The sequence below is a fragment of the Stegastes partitus genome, unplaced genomic scaffold (assembly GCF_000690725.1).
Source record: "Stegastes partitus isolate 25-593 unplaced genomic scaffold, Stegastes_partitus-1.0.2 Scaffold212, whole genome shotgun sequence".
NCBI classification, from domain to species: domain Eukaryota; kingdom Metazoa; phylum Chordata; class Actinopteri; family Pomacentridae; genus Stegastes; species Stegastes partitus.
Genome location: NW_007577943.1, coordinates 87,644 through 107,618, shown reverse-complemented (window position 1 = coordinate 107,618; position 19,975 = coordinate 87,644). Strand labels below are relative to the sequence as shown.

Here is a 19,975-nt window from a genome sequence, read left to right as displayed (position 1 = left end):
TGAGCTAAAAGAAAAAACACCTCAGAGATAAATGGAACGTAACGATTATAGGCTGCTTTGTTCCTCTACTGAGCCTGTTCACTTTATACATGGTCATTTAAAGAAAAATTATTTTTAAATCATATTTTTGAGATCTATTAGAATATGTTTATATGCCTTAATGTCCAAAGAGCACATTATTTTTCTCATAGTGTATATTGCTGTAGCACCTTTTCTCAATCTCTAAAACTGTCTATTTTAGCTCCTGTGTCTTTAAGGCCTGCCCACTGTAAAGCTCCGTCAGTGCTGATTGGTTAACTGGTCCGATTAAACAGAGACAACTTTGGTTACGTACTTTAACTATGAGTATAGAGATGAAGGCCTAGCTGAAGCAATGCTAGTAAGTAAATAATGAAACACTGTGAGGCAGCGTCTCTGTTTGAGTGCTGCTGCTAGACAGCCGTTAGGCAAATTTCTTAGATGGTGTGGTAGATAAATAACAGAAGAAAAGCCTGGACAAAAGCCTTGTTTCAATAAAAGTATTGGTTAGTGCAGCTTTAGCAAACTAGAACCAGCAAATCTTTAGCATGTAGCTTGATAAATTATTTAGATTCATGTCAGAATTTCAGGGAATTATCCATACTCTCTTTACCCCATGCAGTGATTGTTTTTTTTCTGTTGTTCCTGTCACATTTTTATTCACTGAGGGATGGTTGTTTCTACTGCAATATAAAGTCCTGCATCTCTATGGCAACAGCACAACCATGACTAGAAGGACGGAGGTGTGTTCTGTGCAGTATGACACAGTTATAATGTCATAAATGATAATAAAAGAAGCAAATGAAAGTTGCATTTCTTGAAATTTAATTGTTTATTTCACAAAAACTATAAATGAAAACTGTAAACGACATGTACAACGTTTTTACAAGTACTCATGTGTTACTAATACTGAAAAAAATATATGACTTGACATACTACAAATAATTTAATGCTTATATTTTTATTGTTTTCATCATTTTCTCCGATCTGCTCTGTGTACACAGCCTGCAGTTCAGCTGAAAAGTACCAGAGGTTTTGTCACGTGACTGCTGGTCACAGCTGAGTCACTTATGGCTTCCCAGTTGTACCGAAGAGCACATAATGTTTGGTTTTTTATGGAATTTAGCTCGTGCAAGCTGTTTACTTTTGGTGAATTTTTAAATGAGACATGTAGAAAAAGCGATTTGGATGAAATGTCAGGATTTTAAGTTTAGATTTGTTTTTGACAGAATGGCATGTCTCAGATGAACAGTGCAGGGACTATCTGAGAGTTAAAAACAATGTTGATTCTTTCTGCTTTTACAGTTTCTGGTGTAATTCTGGTGATTTCTCCTTGTAAAGACAACATGCCTTTTAGCGAGGTAATAGACACATCCCTTCAATGTTAGTGAATCAATGCAAATTCCATCCCATCACCAAGTCACATCCATCATACCGAGGCATGTTTTCCTATTTCTTCCGTTACAGGGGCTCTACCAGTGATGAGGTCAGGGCCATGTTAGTCGACGCCGAGGTACACCGGTGTGAAAGCAGTCGTTAAAACAATTAAGATGTGCTGTGCTTCTTAATTCTGTCTGGTATGCAGAGCAGTTGGCTGGTTGTTTGTGTGTTAGAGGGAGTGAGTGAATCTGTAGTGTTTCCCAGGCATCCGAGCCTGTTAAGTTTATGTAAGTAGCCCCGGGCTGTAAACAAGTGGCGCTCTGTGCCTGGCCCAGTATGCCGGAGTGCTCGGCTATAGAGAAAGCATACGGAAGAAAGAGACTGAGGAAGAGGGAGGAAGAGCGAGTGTTTGTTGAGATTTAGGTGAAAGAGACGCGTAAGAAAAACAAGGAAGTGGAGAGAGTGGGCTTTTGCTGATAAGAGTGAAAGGAAAAGTGTGAATTATTGGAGTCCCACCATCTTATCCACCTAATATTTATTCCGAGCCATCACCCTCCTGGTGAAAGTACAGCATCCAGCAGATTTGTGTAAAAATAGACAGCCGGACAAGAGGGAGACAAAACACCAACACATTAATCCCTCCAGTTCTGAAATCTCAGCTCATCAGCCCTGTGAAATCAGACAGCTTAATTCTCCAGAAAAGACTGTAAGAGCCAGATCAAAACATTAGTGACACACAAACACATGTTGCTGCTTGTACTGACCTGGCAGACAACAGTGTTTGTAAGGAGCCCCGAGCCGGCATGTTGTTTCACTGCCAGCAGCACAGATGATAAAGACACGGGGTGTAGAAATACAGGTTTTAAATGTCTCTCAGGGCAGAAAAGCGTACATGTGGGGCTACCCAAAACATTATCAGTATTCAGAGGATCTTTAGTCCATACAGCAGTAAGTGGACGCATCATGTTTAGTGCACATGAGCTCGATATTCATGAGAGATTCAGAACTTTTTCGTGGCTTTGTTGTTTATAGTTTTGATCACTATTCTGTAGCTCTTCTCAGACAAGGGATACGTGACATTGCCGGCTTCATCAGTCTGTTAAAATAACAAGATTTTGTCACTTTTATACTGGTATTTTGCTCAATAGTTGTCATACACAGACAGTACATCCAGTGATGTATAATGCATAATAATACACAATTAAACAAAAGACTACATTTAGACCAAGAGCATCTTATTAAATGTACAATTTGTTAACAGCTTAGTTCAATAATGAATTCCTGGACATTGAAAGTTTTATTCAGGTGTGATGATAATCTAACTACCACTAATCTCTCTCTTTGGAGACGCTCACATGGATCCTGCTGCTGTCTGAAGCTGCAGATATTTAATTATCTCAGAGGAAAGACTCCTACAAACATCTGGAAGCAACAAACAAAACTTCAGCTCCTGTTAATGTTTCGTTAAAACCTGGTTTACAATAATTGTTGGTGACTCTGACCTGCAGACTCTTCATCATAGTCGTGTTTCATATGAAGGACATTTGTAATAAATGGGAAATTGTAGGACAAAGCTAATGAGAAAGCTGTTTTTCTGATTTTGGCTTTTGCTCTCTGTGATGTTTTTGGACCTATACTGATACTGAAATGTGGACAATGCTTTCCTTGTATCACTTCATACAACTCAAAGTAAGTCATGCGTGCAGTTAACTTGTGAAAGTGATACGGTAAATTACTAGGACTAAGACTTTTACTGAAAGGTGACCAGGACCCTCATTCAGACATGAAGCCGACGTGATCAGACACTGTCAGCTTATCATAAACGTAGTGCGTGCATCAAATTGCCATTGAAATTTCAATCAATATTGAATAAAAAACATCCAGAGTCCAAGGTGATAATTCAGTGTTGTATTATTGCTTGTTAAAATGACTAAAGTAATTGGAGTAGTTGTGGATGAATAGGAGGTTTGTATCCCTTTGATCTATATTTTTAGGGAGATTTCCGTCTTTTTTTTCCCAAGAGGATTTTAACTGAAGCGTTCAGCTAACATTTGTTTCATCCTTGTTTCCGTTGCTCTGTTCTGGTGGCAGGTCTTCCACCAGACTGCCTCCTCTCCATCTGTCTCGCCTCCACTGTTTAGTTTTTCTTTTGTTTCTCTTTTTTAATAGTAGCGGTTGTTTTATTTTTTGTGGACACTGTGGTTTGTGTCTTTCAGCATCTCTCCCTGAGCAGTCCGTCCAGGGATTTTTTTTTTCAGGCTCCCTAACATGTTGTCAAAATGTAATCATCGATATTTTCCATCGTACAAGGCGTCTGAATGAGTTTCAGTCTTGTACTGACTCACATACTTTTGTTAGGAAGGACTATTGTTTGTTCAATCTATCATGTCCCCCACATTGCACAAGCCTTGTTTAATCTTTATTTATCCAGGGAGGGTTTTTCTCTTCTGCAGCCCTGCCCTGCTGCTCTTTCACAGATTTAAACATCCCCTGTAAAGAGAAGCTAAATTCTGCTACGTGTACCATTTAATCTTTTTCTGACTGTCACGCCGTCTCTGTCTGTCGTGCTGAATGTGCGGTTTCTGTGTTTTTTTGGCGAGCAGCGGTTGGCTGGGCCAGGACGTCCACTCCGAGGAGGAGGAGATCCACAGCTCAGACGAGGAGGACAACAGCTCCACCTCCAGTAAGGAGCACCTGGACGAGGCAGACAGACAGGTACCATAATTAAACCCTGCGTGTAATGGGAGGGCAATTCAGTCATTACAGAGCAATCTACTGACTCCCTGTAAAGTCATAAAGTAATTAGATTTGAAGTGAAACTGAAGTGTTTACAGTCCCTGATGGGCAGTCCTTACTCCATCCTTGTTGAACTTGGTGCCACAACCTGTAAAGTTTATTGCTTATCTTTGCTATAATGCCTCCAGTTTCCATCTGTGGAGTTTACTTTTGATCCATTCGTCCCTCTTTTATGATCTTGCATAATGAAATAGATGTCTGAGGAGCTCCTCTGTTTGCTTATTATAATAAATGTCAGGTCAAGTCAGGCTCAGAATGGGCCTTTGGAAGATGACGACACATGAAGGTTGTGTTACCTTATTTGAAAGAAATCTCCTGTTGTTTGTGACTGATAAACAAAAATGTCTATTATGCTTGATGGAAACTCCTATTAACAAAATATATATCTTTTTATTCTCATTTTGGTGCCAGTTATTTCCCTTTGGTGTTGGCTCTTTCGGGGGGGGGGGTTCAGCCAAGTTTATGAGAAAACTCCCTGAATTTTTGTCAAGTGACTTTTAGTCGCAGCTGAGTCACAAATGGTTTCATGATTGTGTTGAGGAATGCAGAGTTTTTGGTAGAAAAAATGTTTGAGAATAGTATGAATAGTCTATTTAAAAAAAGAAAAAGAAATGTTTAAAATAAATGGATTTTGAGGAAATATCATGATTTAGGCTTAGATCCAACAGCACTGCACATGACCTTTCTGTTTTTACAGTTTCTGGCTCTGATACATGATGTCAGTCTGACAAATTTTAAACCCCCCAGTGGATTTAGCTGTACCAAGGATGAATAAGACATGAGCTTCATTGAAAACATCCATCCCTCCATTATCTATACTCCACTTAATCCTCACTAGGGTCATGGGGGGCTGGAGTCTATCCCAGCTGACTTAGGGTGAAGGCAGGGGACACCCTGGACAGGTCACCAGTCTATCACAGGGCTACACTTAGAGACAGACAACCAAGCACACTCACATTCACCCCTACGGACAATTTAGAATCACCAATTTTCATTGAAAACATGTCTTATAAAATTGGGAAGAATTCTCTGAGTCGTTGACAGTATGTTGTTGTTTTTTTTACCATGCATTTTATTTTTCTGTATTTTCGTCATCACAGCCCATGTTTAAAATTAGGCTGTGTTTGATTCATGATTTGTGCGTGAGTGTGAATAATCCCTGATTCTCTTTATATTAATAATATATTAATAAGCATACCAGCATGCATTCTGTTCTTGCATCACCATTGACACGTGGTGTCGAAATCTCCTAAACTTCACTCACTTTTACTCAAAGATCAGAAACAAAACACACTTATTTGGTTCCAACTGCTGAAAAAACAAAGCACAAGAACAACCCTAAATGTCTGTAGTGTTTCTTATTACTCATATGATTTTTAATAGTATTAATGATTATGAAAAAGCTAAATCAAGTGCTTTATAAATCTGATGTTTCTGACCCTGAAAAGTGGAAACAAGTGAGCCATGGTGGGAAAGAGGTCAAACAAAAAAAACCCCAACAATATTCAATGATCATCTCAACACTCATCCCTCCCCCCACAAACTGGACACCACCATCTTGATAGGACCACTTATAATCACACATCAGACAAAATGCTCCAGAATTATTACGAGCTCCAAAGCGAGCAGAGCAACGGAAAAATGACACTGCGCTTTTCAAACGTGACGTCAGCTTATGAAACTTGGCCGAGTGTTCGCAGTCACATCGGACGCCTCGTATCACTGCTGGTGACCAAACGGTCGCTGCAGCCACAGGAGACAGAGCGCATGCTGCCAAGTGTGTTCGCTGCCTGTCACTGCTTTCCAGAAGTGTGTGTTGAAAAGAGGGGGGATGGTGAGCAAACACAGAAGGCCTACAGGTTCAGGAATAGCTCCCTCAATGAGTTTTTTTTTTTTTTTTCTTTCCCCGTCCTGTGCGACCCTCTCCATGATACTGTCACCACCTGTGTCTGATGCCTCTCAAAGCTCCGGGGGTATCGCAAATACAGGCTCCGATTGGACGGCGGGGGGGGCATTTCAGTCAGCCGGGGGGCCAAGGCCGCTGTCCAAATTAAGTCATTGAGAGACCGCCCCATTACCATTCAACAACACACACCATCAGAAAGAGTCGGGGAGAGGAGACGGGCAAAGGGAAGGGAAAGGTTGCCTCTGTGCTTTTTCAGGCCTGGCTGAGCTGTTGTTTGAGCCCATGGTGTTGATCATGGTGGTCTGCAGCGAGCCTGTGAGCGAACACCGGACTGTTGTTGTTGTTGTGTTTTTGTTTATGTGGCGTCGTCTGACTGTTTGTGCTCTTTCAGCAGGAGGATGAGATGAAGAGGAAGAAGGTGGTGCACATCGCCCAGGAAATCATGAGCTCGGAGAAAGTGTGAGTGTCTTAACGATGAACTGTCAAAATGTGCTAAAATCTGTTGGTCTGACCGATGCACTTTTTCTCTTTTGACAGGTTTGTGGACGTCCTGAAGCTTCTACACATAGTAAGTGTCCAGTTTATCCAAGGCTACTATTAAAGGAGTGTTTTGATGATTTGTTTCGGCAGCCGGGGGAGAGAGTGCCCAGCATAATAAATGGAGCTTGTATGTTTTGGTACCAACGCCGTGGACGTTTCGAGTGGCGATCAAAGCCGTTCCTTAAGTAAAGGATGGACATGAATTAATGCGCTCTTGGCCGCTGTTGTCTTTGCTCAAGTGCTCTCACAGAGTTGAATAATGCAGTTATTTCACCGCTGAGGCTTTTAAAGTTGCTGTGTCGGAGGGTTTTCGGTTTCCCCGGGGCGGCCAGTGGGCAGGTAAATGTACAGCCACAAGGGGGGAGGAGGCGCTTTGATCAGTGGCATCACTAGGAAACACTGACAGGGGAGTGTGTGTGTATACAAGAGAGCAAAGACTTGGAGAGGAATTATTAACTTGAGTTTTGTTTTAGCTTTGGCATCATGGACTGTGCAGTTTGCTGGCTGACATAATTCAGTCATTTTACACTGCATGTGTTTTTCCATCTTACAAGCTGATTTCTGCACAGATAGTTATTCTCTGCTGGAGGGTTTGCCTGCAGTCCTGTCTGCTTTGTGGCTTTCTTACCAGCAGCCCAAAGTATTTTAAAGAGCCGCATGCTGCATTGTTGTCATTATATTGTAAAAATACTCACAATTCTTTAGTCTGACGCGCCAAAAGGCACTTGTCGCACTTCAAAGCCTTGAATTAGAGAATGTTTGGCATTATGTTTTTAATGTGTTGCATCCTTTATTCTTATGAGTGAAAGCAGAACTAACAGGAACCATGTGACCGCTTGATGTGTGGTTTTTATGAGGGTTTATTAGGAAACGTGTAAGTAAAAATGATTTAGTTAACACTCTGTGGTAAATTCTGTCACTGTTCATAAACCAAATTAGGTTTATTGCCCAGCTCTATGTGTAGATATTGTCGTGAATATCCTAAAAAAAAACTGCATTTACAGAGAAACACAGCTTGAAATTGAAATTGTTTGACAAATGAAACAAGGATTTTCTTGCAGCAGCATCAAATTTGAGATTTTTTTTTTCTTGATTTATCTTTTAATTCTTTTGTTAGTGAAAAATACCCAACAGTCCAACTCACAGTCCAAAACCAAAGAAGTTTTCACTTTTTCATTAAAGCAGCAAATCCTCCCTTTCTTGAAGCTGTAATCTGAGACTGTTTTCCGTCTTTGCTTGAGAAATTGCTAAAAAGATAAACAGATAATCAAAGTCCTTCAGGTGGCTCCTCGGTTGTTGCTCGACTTTTAGTTCAGCAGTTTTTTTAGAGGCCCTCTGTTGGGAAGCTCCTTCTGTTTATGTTTTTTTCCAAGGACACGCCTGCTCCACTGTGTGTCCTTGGGGGAATCCCAGGTGAGTGGGTTCGGGCAGCCCACGCCGAGGGTCCACCTGTCTGGCCGCCTCAGACGTTGGCTTTAGTGAAACCGCTGCAGGATTACGAGAAAACATTGTCCTGTGGCCGACTGTCGGGGGGGGAGGGAGGGCGAGGCTCGGGAGCTCTGTCCAAGAAAAGAGGTCAGATCGCATTCTTCTCTGTGTGCGGACGGCCTGGCCGCGCAGCAGCTGCTTCCTCAGGCCACAGAGACGACCTCCAGACACGCACATGCCTCAGATAATCCTCGGTGTGTGCGCGCAGTGGGTGTCGTGCGCGTGCAGGTGTGTGCGTGGGTTTGGCGACGCTTCACTGCATACTTGTGGCAACTCATCCGGCCGACGTGTTTAAACTTTCTGGTCCCTTTTTTTTAGTTTTTTTGTAGCCTTTCGTGTGTGTTGTGTGAATTAGAAGACAGTGGTTTGTGGGTTCACCTGTTGGACTGTAGAAGCCTGAACATTTTGTGTTCTGGAGTAAATGTACAAGAAAAACATATGTAGATATTTAATAAGAGTGATAATAGGACTTGATTATTATGGCATTAAGTTATATTTAAAATTCCTAAACTTGTGTGGTACAATCTTACTTACATTTCAGTTTTCTCTTGTTCTTTTTGTGTTTTTTTGCTGTTCATTGTATCTGTACTTTGGTCAATGAGGTGATTACTTTTTAAAGTAATGTAATTAATCATCCTCTAATCATGCATCACATTTTTAAATATACTACCTAATACAGTTATAGATGTCATTTGCAAAGCTTTATTTAAAATAACAAACAAGCTAAACATCATGAAAATGTATTCTTAAAGGATATAAAAAGATCAACAGTTGTGGAAAAAAATCAAATCAGTTCAAATGAAATCTATAAAATGGATGTTTTGATCGTTAGGATTTAAACTAGGGCTGCAACTAATTAGTATTTTTATTGCTCTGATCTGTCGATTGTTTTCTCGATTAATCGATTACTTGTTGGGTTTATAAATGTAATAATTGTCAGTCACTGTTTCACAAAATCCAGGATGACAAACTCAAAAGTCTTGGTTGTCCACAACAACAAAGATATTCAGTTTACTGTTGTATAGACGCAAAGAAACCAGAAAATATTTACATTAAAGAAGCTGGAATCAGAAGATTTATGCAATTTTCAAAATGGCTCAGACTAATAAAAAGATTATTATATTAATGTGGTTATTCATTTAATAGCTGATAACTTATTAATTAATTGTTGCAGTAGTGATTTTACTGCCAGATGAACTCATCTCCTGTTACGGTACGTTCGAGCCGTGGACGTACGTACGAGAGAGAATGAAAAACAGAAGTTAACCAGGACGTCGGGATCCTGCGTGGCCTCCCCGCTTCCTTCCAGGTGGATGTGTGTGTTGGCGCGCTGGACAAGGTCGAAGTCCTGACTCAGCGGTGTCTGCATCATGAAATATGTGCTGAGGTGTGGGGGAGGGGGGAGGAGGAGGGGGCAGTTAATGAGGTGATAACCAGGTGTTCCTGTTCAGCTGCAGCACAGCACGTGGCTCCTGTGCCACCCCACCCTCTACTGCTGTGTTTTCATATGAGGCAGCGTCACCATTAACCCCCCGTGTGTCTCTTCAGGACTTCCGGGATGCTGTTGCCAAGGCAACCCGTCAGAATGGGAAGCCGGTGGTGGATGAGCGGATCCTCAGTCAGATCCTGTACTACCTGCCTCAGCTGTACCAGCTCAACAGAGACCTGCAGAGAGAGCTGGAGGAGAGAGTGGCACACTGGTACACACACACACACACAGACACACACAAAAGGGGAAAAAAACCTAAAAACAAAGAAGATTTGTGGGTGAAGCGATAAAAACAAGTTATAAGATGTGATCTGATGAGTCTGAGCTCTTTAGGCAGGCAGCTTCAGACCTTCGGTTCCCTGACAGATTGAACAGTCTTTCTTTTATTCTCAGGAAGACTCCTACCTGAGTGAAATGACACCAGGCATAATAAGAGCTGGCTGAATTCTGTAAATGCCTGAGGTGCTGCACTGCTTCTTCTCTTCTCTCTTTTAGCAAAAGACACACTGGTCCATCCTTCACAACATGAAAGGAGATGACACTGTTTCATAATTTCTTGCAGCAGCAGCATTCAAAGTGACACACCATCCACGTCAACAACATGCCCCGCTACACCATTAGCCTTGTGCAGTCGAAACTCTCTTTTCCTATGTCCTTGTAAATTCTCCTTCACAACCGTCACGCTTTCCATCGAGGTTAAGAAAGTGTGTAGGAAAAGACATAGGCCCTCATTTTTTTGACTGTTCTATTAAAATCCTGTTTCCCTGTAATCATAAATGTAGACACTGTAAAGGAAAGAATAACATTTTAAAATCAATCCTAAAACCAATCTGCAGCCAGTGTGTTGAAGTGAGAGAATGTGCTCTCTTTTCCTGCTCTCAGTCTGTCGCTGCATTCTGCACCAGTTGAAGCCTCTTATATGGTTCAGGTTTCACCTGGTAAAAGTCAGATTTTAGATGCAACCAGCGTGTCCTTGGTTCAAATCCCAGCTGGCCTGATCGTTTGCTGCATGTCACTCCCTGAGTCTCTCTTCCCCATATGTCCTGTTTTCCTCTGCTGTCCCTGCCAGTGAACGCAACAGAAAAACAGAACAAGGAAGAAGAAACAGAACAACAGAAAAAGGCAGATGTTTAATTTTTGCGCGTCTGTATCCTGGTTCAATATTCACCTCCTATAATTAAAATTTTAGTATCAATCAGTCAATCAATCAGTCAATCAATCAATCAATCAATCAATCAATCAATCAATCAATCAATCAATCAATCAATCAATCAATCAATCCATCAATCCATCAATCCATCAATCAACCAATCAGACTTGTTTTCTATAGCACCTTTCATACAAACAGAAATGCAACACAAAATGCTTTACAGAAACTAAAAATACAATAAAACAATACAAACAATAAAGAAATAGATAAAAACTGATAAATAAATAAAATCTAATAAATATATCACAAGCCTGACTAAAGAGGTAGGTCTTGAGTTTGCTTAAAAAATAAAATACAATAAAGTCTACAAAGTTTCACAGCTCAATGAAAAAGCTTCAACTTGGGGCGCTGTGATAGCTCACTTGGTTGAGCTGGCGTCCCATGTACAGGGGCTAAAAGTCCTCAATGTAGTGATAGTGAGTTCGAATCCGGCTCGTGACACTTTAGGTCCTTCCCCCATTCTTCTCCCCGACTTTCCTGTCCCCCTTCTCCACTGTTCTATCAAAAAAAAAGCTTTAAAAAAAAACTAAAAAAACTTCAACTTTCACTAGCACATCAGTGGTTTAGAAAATCAATCAAAAACACTCCTGCTTAACCTTATGTTTTGAAATTAAGAAAGTAAATGAATAGGTAAAATAATGTCACAGCCGACAGCAATGATTGCCGGAACTTTCAAAATAAGAGATTAAATGAATTCTCTTAAGTATTTGTTAAAGATGTAATCCAGCGACTTAATGTTGTTCTTCTATAAAGTTTGGGGACAGAATATAAAAATAATTGTTGAAATTATTACATCAGAGGCTGAGAAATCTTGACTAATCCTGAGTTTATATGTAGCTCCAGCAACACTGGATCCTACATTTTAAAGATAAAGATAAACTTTATTGATCCCACAGTGGGGAAAGTTCACCGTTACAACAGCTCCAAAAAAATTGTACAGTCAGTGCAGGAATAACTGGGAACACCCAGTGCAAATTGTAGGAAAGAAACAGAAACACAGTGCAAATATTGCAAGAGAAAAAAAAATGTATGTGCTTGCGAAGGGAAGGATGTAAACAACAACAAAGAAGACATGTGAAAACTCCCTGGGTATGTAGTGTGGATGTAACCCTCATGACTAACGGTTAAGTATGTGGGCTGCAGAAACGTTCCTTCACTGTCACGTGAGCAAGGTGGCACCTTTCGTTGCAGCAAACTCTTCTTCTCTCCTCATCGTTATCGCTTCCATCTGACTGTCCAGAGATCTCCGTTGTGATTATAAAAGGCAGATACGACTTCTACCTGCTGTCTTCCATCAGTCCCTGTTGTCTGGACTCATCTCTTTTCCCTCCTCCTCACTGTTTGTCCTTGATCTCTGCGGGGATGTCTGTTGTTGTTGGTGTTGTGCTGGTTGCCACGCAACAGCAGTACCATTAAATAAAAGCGGTCATGAAAAAGAAAAGAGCAGAATTCTTTCCCAACCAGCATGTCCAAGGTTCAAGGTTATCTTTATTGTCCCATTAAGGGAAACGAGTTCTGCAGTTAAAAGAATCAAAAGGGCAGAAATTGCAGTAAATAACAAAAACCTGATACAGTTGTACCAAAATAGAGCAAAGACACAGTCAGAGTGCTAATTTCCGTTAAGCATATCAATAGCGATAAAAGACACATGAAGATTTTTAGTTCCCCAAATTGGTGCCTTGGAACAATGTCCTGAGGGCAGTCGCTTAAAGCAGGTAGTCGTGTCTGTCATTAGACTGTCACTGCTTTAAAACCTAAAGGCTCCTATTAGTAATGAAGGCTTTCTTTTCCAAATTAGAAGACTCAAACCCAAATATAACACACCATCAGGGTAATTTTAGAAAGTTTAGAGAGGCCTCAGAGGACATCCCACACAAAAACCAGTGTAGTGCCACTTTAGTTTCTTCCTGTTTCACATTAGAAAACAGAAGGTTAAATGATAGTTCATGTAAAAGTGAAAAAAATTCTGCTCTGCTAATAGACAGCTGGGAGGACACCCAGGATGTTTCTGTGTGGAGTTTACATGTTCTCCCCGTGCAGCGTGGGTTCTCTCCAGGTTCTCCAGCTTCCTCCCACACAGTCCAAAAACATGTTGAGGTTAATTGGTGATTCTAAATTGTCTGTAGGTGTGAATGTGAGTGTGCTTGTTTGTCTGTCTCTAAGTGTAGCCCTGTGATAGACTGGTGACCTGTCCAGGGTGTCCCCTGCCTTCACCCTGAGTCAGCTGGGATAGACTCCAGCCCCCCACGACCCTAGTGAGGATTAAGTGGTGTATAGATAATGGATGGATGGAAATAGACAGCTGAGCCTGTTTATCTCACAGTGATGTTCTGCTCAGCTGGTTCACTGACTGAAGGAACCTGTTTATGTCCGTCTGCTTACAGGAGCGACCACCAGAGACTGTCAGACATATTTGTCCAGAAGGGTCCGTACCTGAAGATGTACTCCACCTACATCCGCCAGTTCGACAACAACGTGGCTCTGTTAGACGAGCAGTGCAGGAAGAACCCCGCGTTTGCTGCTGTTGTCCGAGAGTTCGAGGTACAGTTGGAAACTAAGTTCTACTTTTCTTTCAACTTCTTTTAACGAGCTTTTTTGTGTTTTCTTGCAGTTAAATTATTTTTTTATTGCTGTTGAATGACCTGTCGTTTCCTGAAGGACTTTATTTTGAATATTTCTTCTTCATTCGTTTTTACATGTGTAAACAGCAATCAGCTGTAAACCTCTGAACCCCCAAATCTGCTGGCAGGTTTGAAAGACATTTCTATCTTTAAAGCAAATCACAAAATGTACACCATTTATCTGGATTCTGTAAAAACAGAAATAAATGTTCAATTTTTAGGCAGTCTTTGAACCACCTATCTGTCACATAGCATTCCATTGGAGACATAACCAAATCTAAGCTTAAAATTGTAATATTTCATCACTTTATTCTACACGAGTCATTAAAAAACACAGAATTAAAGTAATTTGCACAAACAAAAAATTCTTCTAAATTCAATGCAACTGGTAAGCCATTAGTGACTCAGCTACGACCAACAGTCATGTAGCAAAAATGTAGGGACTTTTCAGAGAGGAGGAAGCAGGAGACAAGTATTGGAAGATTTTAAAAATATAAGTAGTAAAATGTTTATCGTCTATAGAGTCACACATTTTTTCTGGTATTGGTAACGCTGGCTGTAAATCTGTTGTACATGTTGATTCCAGTTTTATTCAATTTTGGTAAAACAAAAAATCTGAAAAATCGTCTTTTTTTTTTTTTTTTTTTTAAACGATTTATGCCAATTTAACTTTCATTCTGCACAGAAGACATATTTTACTCGTCTCTACTTCTAGCTATGGTTGTGCTGTTTCCACAGAGGTGCAGGTCTTTATGTTAAAGTGAAAACTGAATCCACAGTAATGTGACAGGAGCAGAAAGAAACAGAAACTACTTGGGCTTTGGGTTAATTAGATTTTTTTGTCATTTCCTGAGATCAGTCACATCAGCACCATTTCCAACCTGGACTTTGGAGGAGATTATCTTTGTTTTATTATGTACACAAAGCTTTTGCACCTTCATAGCACTTAGACATTTAAACTCTCTGTAGATCTGCTCTCTCCAGCCATTAACAGATGCTGCTCATATCTCAGACAGTTGATTGGGCATGTCTGTGTCTCTGATGTGTGTGTGTGAAAACAGCTCTTTGTTTGTTTTGTCTCAGATGAGTCCGAGATGTGCCAGCCTGGCTCTGAAACACTACCTGCTGAAACCAGTGCAGAGAATCCCTCAGTACCAGCTGCTGCTCACAGGTACAAACACACATTCACTCCTCGTTCTGCTCTGTTCTCGGCACGCTGCAGGTCAAGGCTTTATTGAATTACGCTTTTATTGGCAGCACGAGGATGAAACTTGGACTGAAGTCAGGTTTTACTGCGTTGGTTGCACACTGCCATCCAGTGGACAGTCACAGTGACAGAAACCTGGTGAGCCCTCGTGTTAGAGGGACACATTCTGCTGAACAGATTTTTGTTATTCATCGTGTTTCAAGGACAAAAAGAAGCTGCCTGCACTGAACACAAAACTATTGTTGTATCATTAAAAGGTGAAAAAGTGGCATTTTGTAATGTGTCTCCTCTCATACTAAGAACAAATGTTGATTCTTTCTTTTCATGCATGTTTTGCACAATGTACACATTATAAATAAGCAAATATGGTTCAAAAAGGTGTAGTACATGTCCCCAATGGGCTGCAGTCCTCTCTTTAAGACTTGATTTATCTTCTCTCTACATAGCAAAGTGATTTCACTTCTTCATTCTTGAGGATGTTTCACCTCTCATCTATGAGACTTGTTCAGTTATTCAGAGTCCAGTTGTCTGCTCCTGAGGCTGTTTGGATCACCATGACCTGAATGACTAAGAGTTTACACAGACAAAGATACCTTCTGAAAATATTCAGAGCAGCCAATGAAAAAAAAAACCAAAGCAACCACATGTAGATGGTTACAGGAGGAACCAGCTACAGTTGACTTGATTAAAGATATTCAAGAGATGGGAGACGAACCTTTCCGTTAGCATTGGGAAATGATTTGAATATTGCAAAATGGAAACATTTACTTTATGAGATAAGGGATGTGGCAGGCGGTTTGGCTCAGTGTCCTTGCAGCTTTCAATCCCATTTACCTTTTTTTTTGGCTGTATATTATGCCATGTACAGTAGTAATAATAATAACAATCTCTGGGCAAGCTGTTGAATTTCTGATCTTTATTTTTTATTTTTTGTATGTTACGTTAATTAAAGCTCCTCAGGTCAAATTTTTGTGCTTTGACGACCTTTCTCTTTCCTGTATTGCTGTTTTCAGACCTCATCTGCACTAATTTAGATATTGTTTCGCTTAATATTCTCTACTCCGTTCTGTTGGGCGCCCCTATGGCTCACCTGGCTGAGCGGGCGACCCATGAACAGGGCTGTAGTTCCCCGATGCAGCGGTTGTGAGTTCAACTCCTGCTCGCGACGCTTTACTGCAGGTCCTCCCCCCTTTCCTGTCTCACTGTCACACTGTCCTATCTAGTAAAGGCATAAATACCAGAAAAATAGTCTTTAAAAAAAACATCTGTTTACACAGCCATCGTTTTACAAAAACAAACTCTGTATACATGAGAATTCAAACACAATTACAAATCCAGCAGTAAGCACACCAGACCAACTTATATCAGTGATGCTTCAAATGTGAGAGAAGAACTTTCTGTCACTTTGTCAGTTCTGTGGATCAGACATGGAGGCTTTTGCAAGCTGGTGAATGCTGCTTAAGTTGCAAACTTTTTAATTCCTAGTGCAAACCAAACTGGTCTATATACCTTATATGTATATCTCTTGTTGTTGTTTGTTTGGCACACGCTCATCACAATCCACAACGGGCATACACAAATTCAGGTGTATCATCATCTTCCATCTTCACAATGTCCACACTGATACACAGAAAACCAAAGCTCCTAAAAAAAAAAAACATCTGCCTTTGTTCAGTGACCTATACGCCATTAGCTAGTGAATAAATAGAATGTCCATATTAGTGTGGACAAGGCTGCTCCCAGCAGATGTTAAATGTTCACACTGTCCACCTTTCCTGCTCAAATTTAATTGAAACCTTTCTGCTCTTTTCCAGATTATCTGAAGAACCTCCCAGAAGACTCTGAGGATTATAAAGACACACAAGGTGAGATAAAGAGCATTACTCATCATTAGTGTCTGCTTTGTGCTGAAAGTCTATAAAAACCTGATGTGTTATCATTTCTGTCATCACAGCTGCTCTGAGCATAGTGAAGGAAGTGGCCAACCACGCTAACGACATTATGAAACAAGGGGTGAGGCCTGATTCCATTTAAACGTTCAGCAGCGACGGTCGGCTTCAGCCGCGTGTCTCCTCTCACCTGCCTGATGTTGTGTTTTTTCAGGACAACTTTCAGAAGCTGATGCAGATCCAGTACAGTCTCAATGGTCACCACGAGATCGTGCAGCCGGGCAGGGTACGTCACAAAAGTGTTTCCACCTTTAACGTGGGAAATCCTAACTTGAACCAAAGTGCATGACTCAGTTGTGTCTTCAAACATGTGGAAATTCTCTCATATAGCTGCCAAGTCAAACAGACAGAAATATAACATTTAGGTTTTAATGTTTAATGCAGAAACACACACAGCCAGCCACGTTATCATCTTATGAAATACATACAAATTTAATAACGATGTTATAGGTTCTTAAATTAATTGATATTCTCTGCTGTGTTATTTAGGTTAATACACTTTGATTTGCTTTCTCTGTGGTTTAACAAATGTATCAAACCACCTCTATATAATTATGTTTAATTATATTCTACATTGAAAAGCTCTGACACTGTTGATATTCCAAACGCTTCCACCCCATATCTTTTTATTTGTGTGTGTGTAACTTGATAATTAAAAATGCTCACTGAGGCCGAACACACTACAGAAAGAAATTAATGACTGTGTGACACCAGTGTGACTGCTCGTCTCACCCACGTGACACAGCAAATGTGAGACTCATTAGAGGGTCAGAAAATAGTTACTGTTCAGCCTCTGGAATCTGCAGACGATGTGTTTTTAAAAGCAGCTGTGTCCATATTTGCAGGTGTTTCTGAAGGAGGGCACCCTGATGAAACTGTCCAGGAAAGTCATGCAGCCTCGGATGTTTTTTCTGGTGAGCATTAGGAGGACGTGTGCACCAGTCTGTAAAATCAGTGCTTCCTGTGTGAATTTTATCTACAGTCACAGATATATTGTTTACATCAATTCTCTTTAAGTGTGGCTTTATTTTGTCTGATGATTTTGTTTCTCTATGTGTTTGTTTCTGCAGTTTAATGATGCACTCATGTACACCACTCCGGTCCAGTCTGCACAGTATAAACTCAACAGTGTTCTCTCTCTGGCTGGGATGAAGGTGGGAGGCAACACTGCATTTATAGCTCACTGTTGTGGTTTGAATTCATTATTTTTAAAGTCCCTCTCTGATCAATGATTTAAACACGCAAAAAAAAGAAACAACAAACTGTTATGTAACCAGATATTAGTATTGCTGTATGTATATTTTTGACTCAGCAGATTTTGCTATTTTTCCAGATAACCTGCAATAAATCAATAAAAGAACCAAAATGCATCATAGTTTTTGAGGCATAGAGGCTTGAGTTTCAATGAGTCCATATTTGAAGAGTTCTAGGAGTCACTGGAAACTGGATATCAGAGTTCTTTACAAGTTCATGTAAACTTTTGTGCAAAACTGTAAAAGCTAACAAGAGAAAAAAAACCAACAGCCTTGATTTTCACCAGAGGAGCATCTTTAAACCTTTGAGTTTGTGCTGCATACTCAGTGTCTTTATATTATTTTTTCATTTATTTTTTATATCTGATTTAGTTTATTTATTTATTTTTTTTAATACTGCCTTGAGCTTATGTGCTTGTTGTTTTGTGTTTAATGCTTTTGATTCCCAGATTTGACTTCACTGAAGTATTGACCGCAGTGAATTATTGATGCTTCTCACAGCAACAGAGTCAACACGGCTCACACACTTCCTGAAGTGCTCGGTCTCTGGTGATGATGTAATTTATGTGCTTGTGCTGTGTTTTCCAGGTGAGTAAGCCCAGCCAGGAGGCCTATCAGAACGAGCTGAACATTGAGAGCGTTGAGCGCTCCTTCATCCTGTCTGCCAGGTCAGCCCTCAGTCTTAGCAATCGACTGCAGCCTCAGATTTTGCACATTATGAGCTGCAAACATTAATAAATCGGAGTGGTTGTGTTTGCTGCAGCTGAGAAACGATGTACTCTGTGCTTGCAGCTCAGCAACAGAGAGAGACGAGTGGCTGGAGGCCATCGCCAAGGCCATAGACGACTACACGAAGAAGAAAATAACCTTCATTTCAAGCCGAAGTCAAGAAGAGGTAAAGCTATAAATCTGTCTATTTAGTGCTTTGAGAATAACTTCACCCTGAATGCTGCTGTGCTAACCCTCAGTCTCTCGCCTCTCAGGCAGAGGGTGTTGTCGACAGCGGGGCGCCGTTAGGCTCAAAGGCTCCCATCTGGATCCCAGACCTGAGGGCCACCATGTGCATGATCTGTACCTGCGAGTTCACCCTCACCTGGAGGAGGCATCACTGTCGCGCCTGTGGAAAGGTCTGTCCCACTGCGACTACCCCTTTTTCTGCACTACAGTACTTAAATACCCCTTGTCTCACTGACGTTCCATGTATCTGACAGGTGGTGTGTCAGGCCTGCTCTGCCAATAAGTACTACCTGGAGTACTTGAAGAACCAACCAGCTCGTGTGTGTGATCACTGCTTTGCCAAGCTGCAGGAGAACAGTGAGTGAACAAGATAAGCAGCAGGATGTCTGGTTTTAGGGATTTCTTATAGCCTTGAAAAGAGCAAAAGCAGCAATGGATTGACCTCAGTAATAAATATGGATCCAAAGCTTCACATAGCTTTTTCGTCTGTGCCATAGAGGTCCAACGTTGTCCATAATCTACTAAAAACACATGAGTGAGCCACAGTGTAGCCCTGAGTGACTCATTTCTTTGTTACGATGAACACACACATTGAAATTGATTCAGCCTCAGTCAGAAGTGCTTACTAGAGCATCAAACGTGGATTAATCTGCTGCTGTAAATAGTCCCCAACTAATGCACAATTTCAAACTGCTTGAGTAACTTTACCATCTAAACTTTTTCTTCACTGTGGGCTCATTTTTCACTGCAATATAAAGTCCTGCACCTCTATGGAAACAGTACTACCATGGCTAGAAGTAGAGGAAACTCAATAATGTCTTCTGGGTCATATAACAAAGTTATGATGCCAGAAATCAAAAAACTGGGATCAACGTGTACAGAAGGGCCCAGAGGTGTTGGTCATACTGGAAAGAAATGGTGATTCCACATCATATAGATAAGTTATGACTTACATTTTTTTCCCAGACTTGTCTTCTATGTGCTCTGTGTAAACACAGCCTGCAGTTCGACCCAGTCCAGTCAAATTGTTGATGGGAAGTTTTTAAATGAGATATGTGGAATTGATTTTGTTGAACTATCTCAGTTTTTTAGTTTAGGTTAGACTTGGTTGTTTTTCCCAACAAAAAAATGGACGCAATTAGTTCAAGGACGGGGCTGCAA

The 19,975-nt window shown here is 40.7% G+C and overlaps 1 protein-coding gene across 2 annotated transcripts in view; it reads left to right on the top strand.

Moving 5' to 3' along the window:
* The window catches only part of fgd6 (FYVE, RhoGEF and PH domain containing 6), a 31,704-nt gene that overhangs the window by 7,766 nt on the left and 3,963 nt on the right, over nt 1-19,975 (top strand). For both annotated transcript variants that reach the window (XM_008280859.1, XM_008280858.1), the window contains 15 exons: nt 4,002-4,113; nt 6,492-6,559; nt 6,638-6,668; nt 9,677-9,828; nt 13,212-13,368; nt 14,532-14,619; nt 16,470-16,520; nt 16,610-16,668; nt 16,759-16,830; nt 17,450-17,518; nt 17,675-17,758; nt 18,446-18,525; nt 18,650-18,752; nt 18,841-18,984; nt 19,069-19,171. In XM_008280859.1, coding sequence (XP_008279081.1) covers nt 4,002-4,113; nt 6,492-6,559; nt 6,638-6,668; nt 9,677-9,828; nt 13,212-13,368; nt 14,532-14,619; nt 16,470-16,520; nt 16,610-16,668; nt 16,759-16,830; nt 17,450-17,518; nt 17,675-17,758; nt 18,446-18,525; nt 18,650-18,752; nt 18,841-18,984; nt 19,069-19,171 — 1,373 coding nt within the window. The remainder of the gene's footprint in view (nt 1-4,001; nt 4,114-6,491; nt 6,560-6,637; nt 6,669-9,676; nt 9,829-13,211; nt 13,369-14,531; nt 14,620-16,469; nt 16,521-16,609; nt 16,669-16,758; nt 16,831-17,449; nt 17,519-17,674; nt 17,759-18,445; nt 18,526-18,649; nt 18,753-18,840; nt 18,985-19,068; nt 19,172-19,975) is intronic.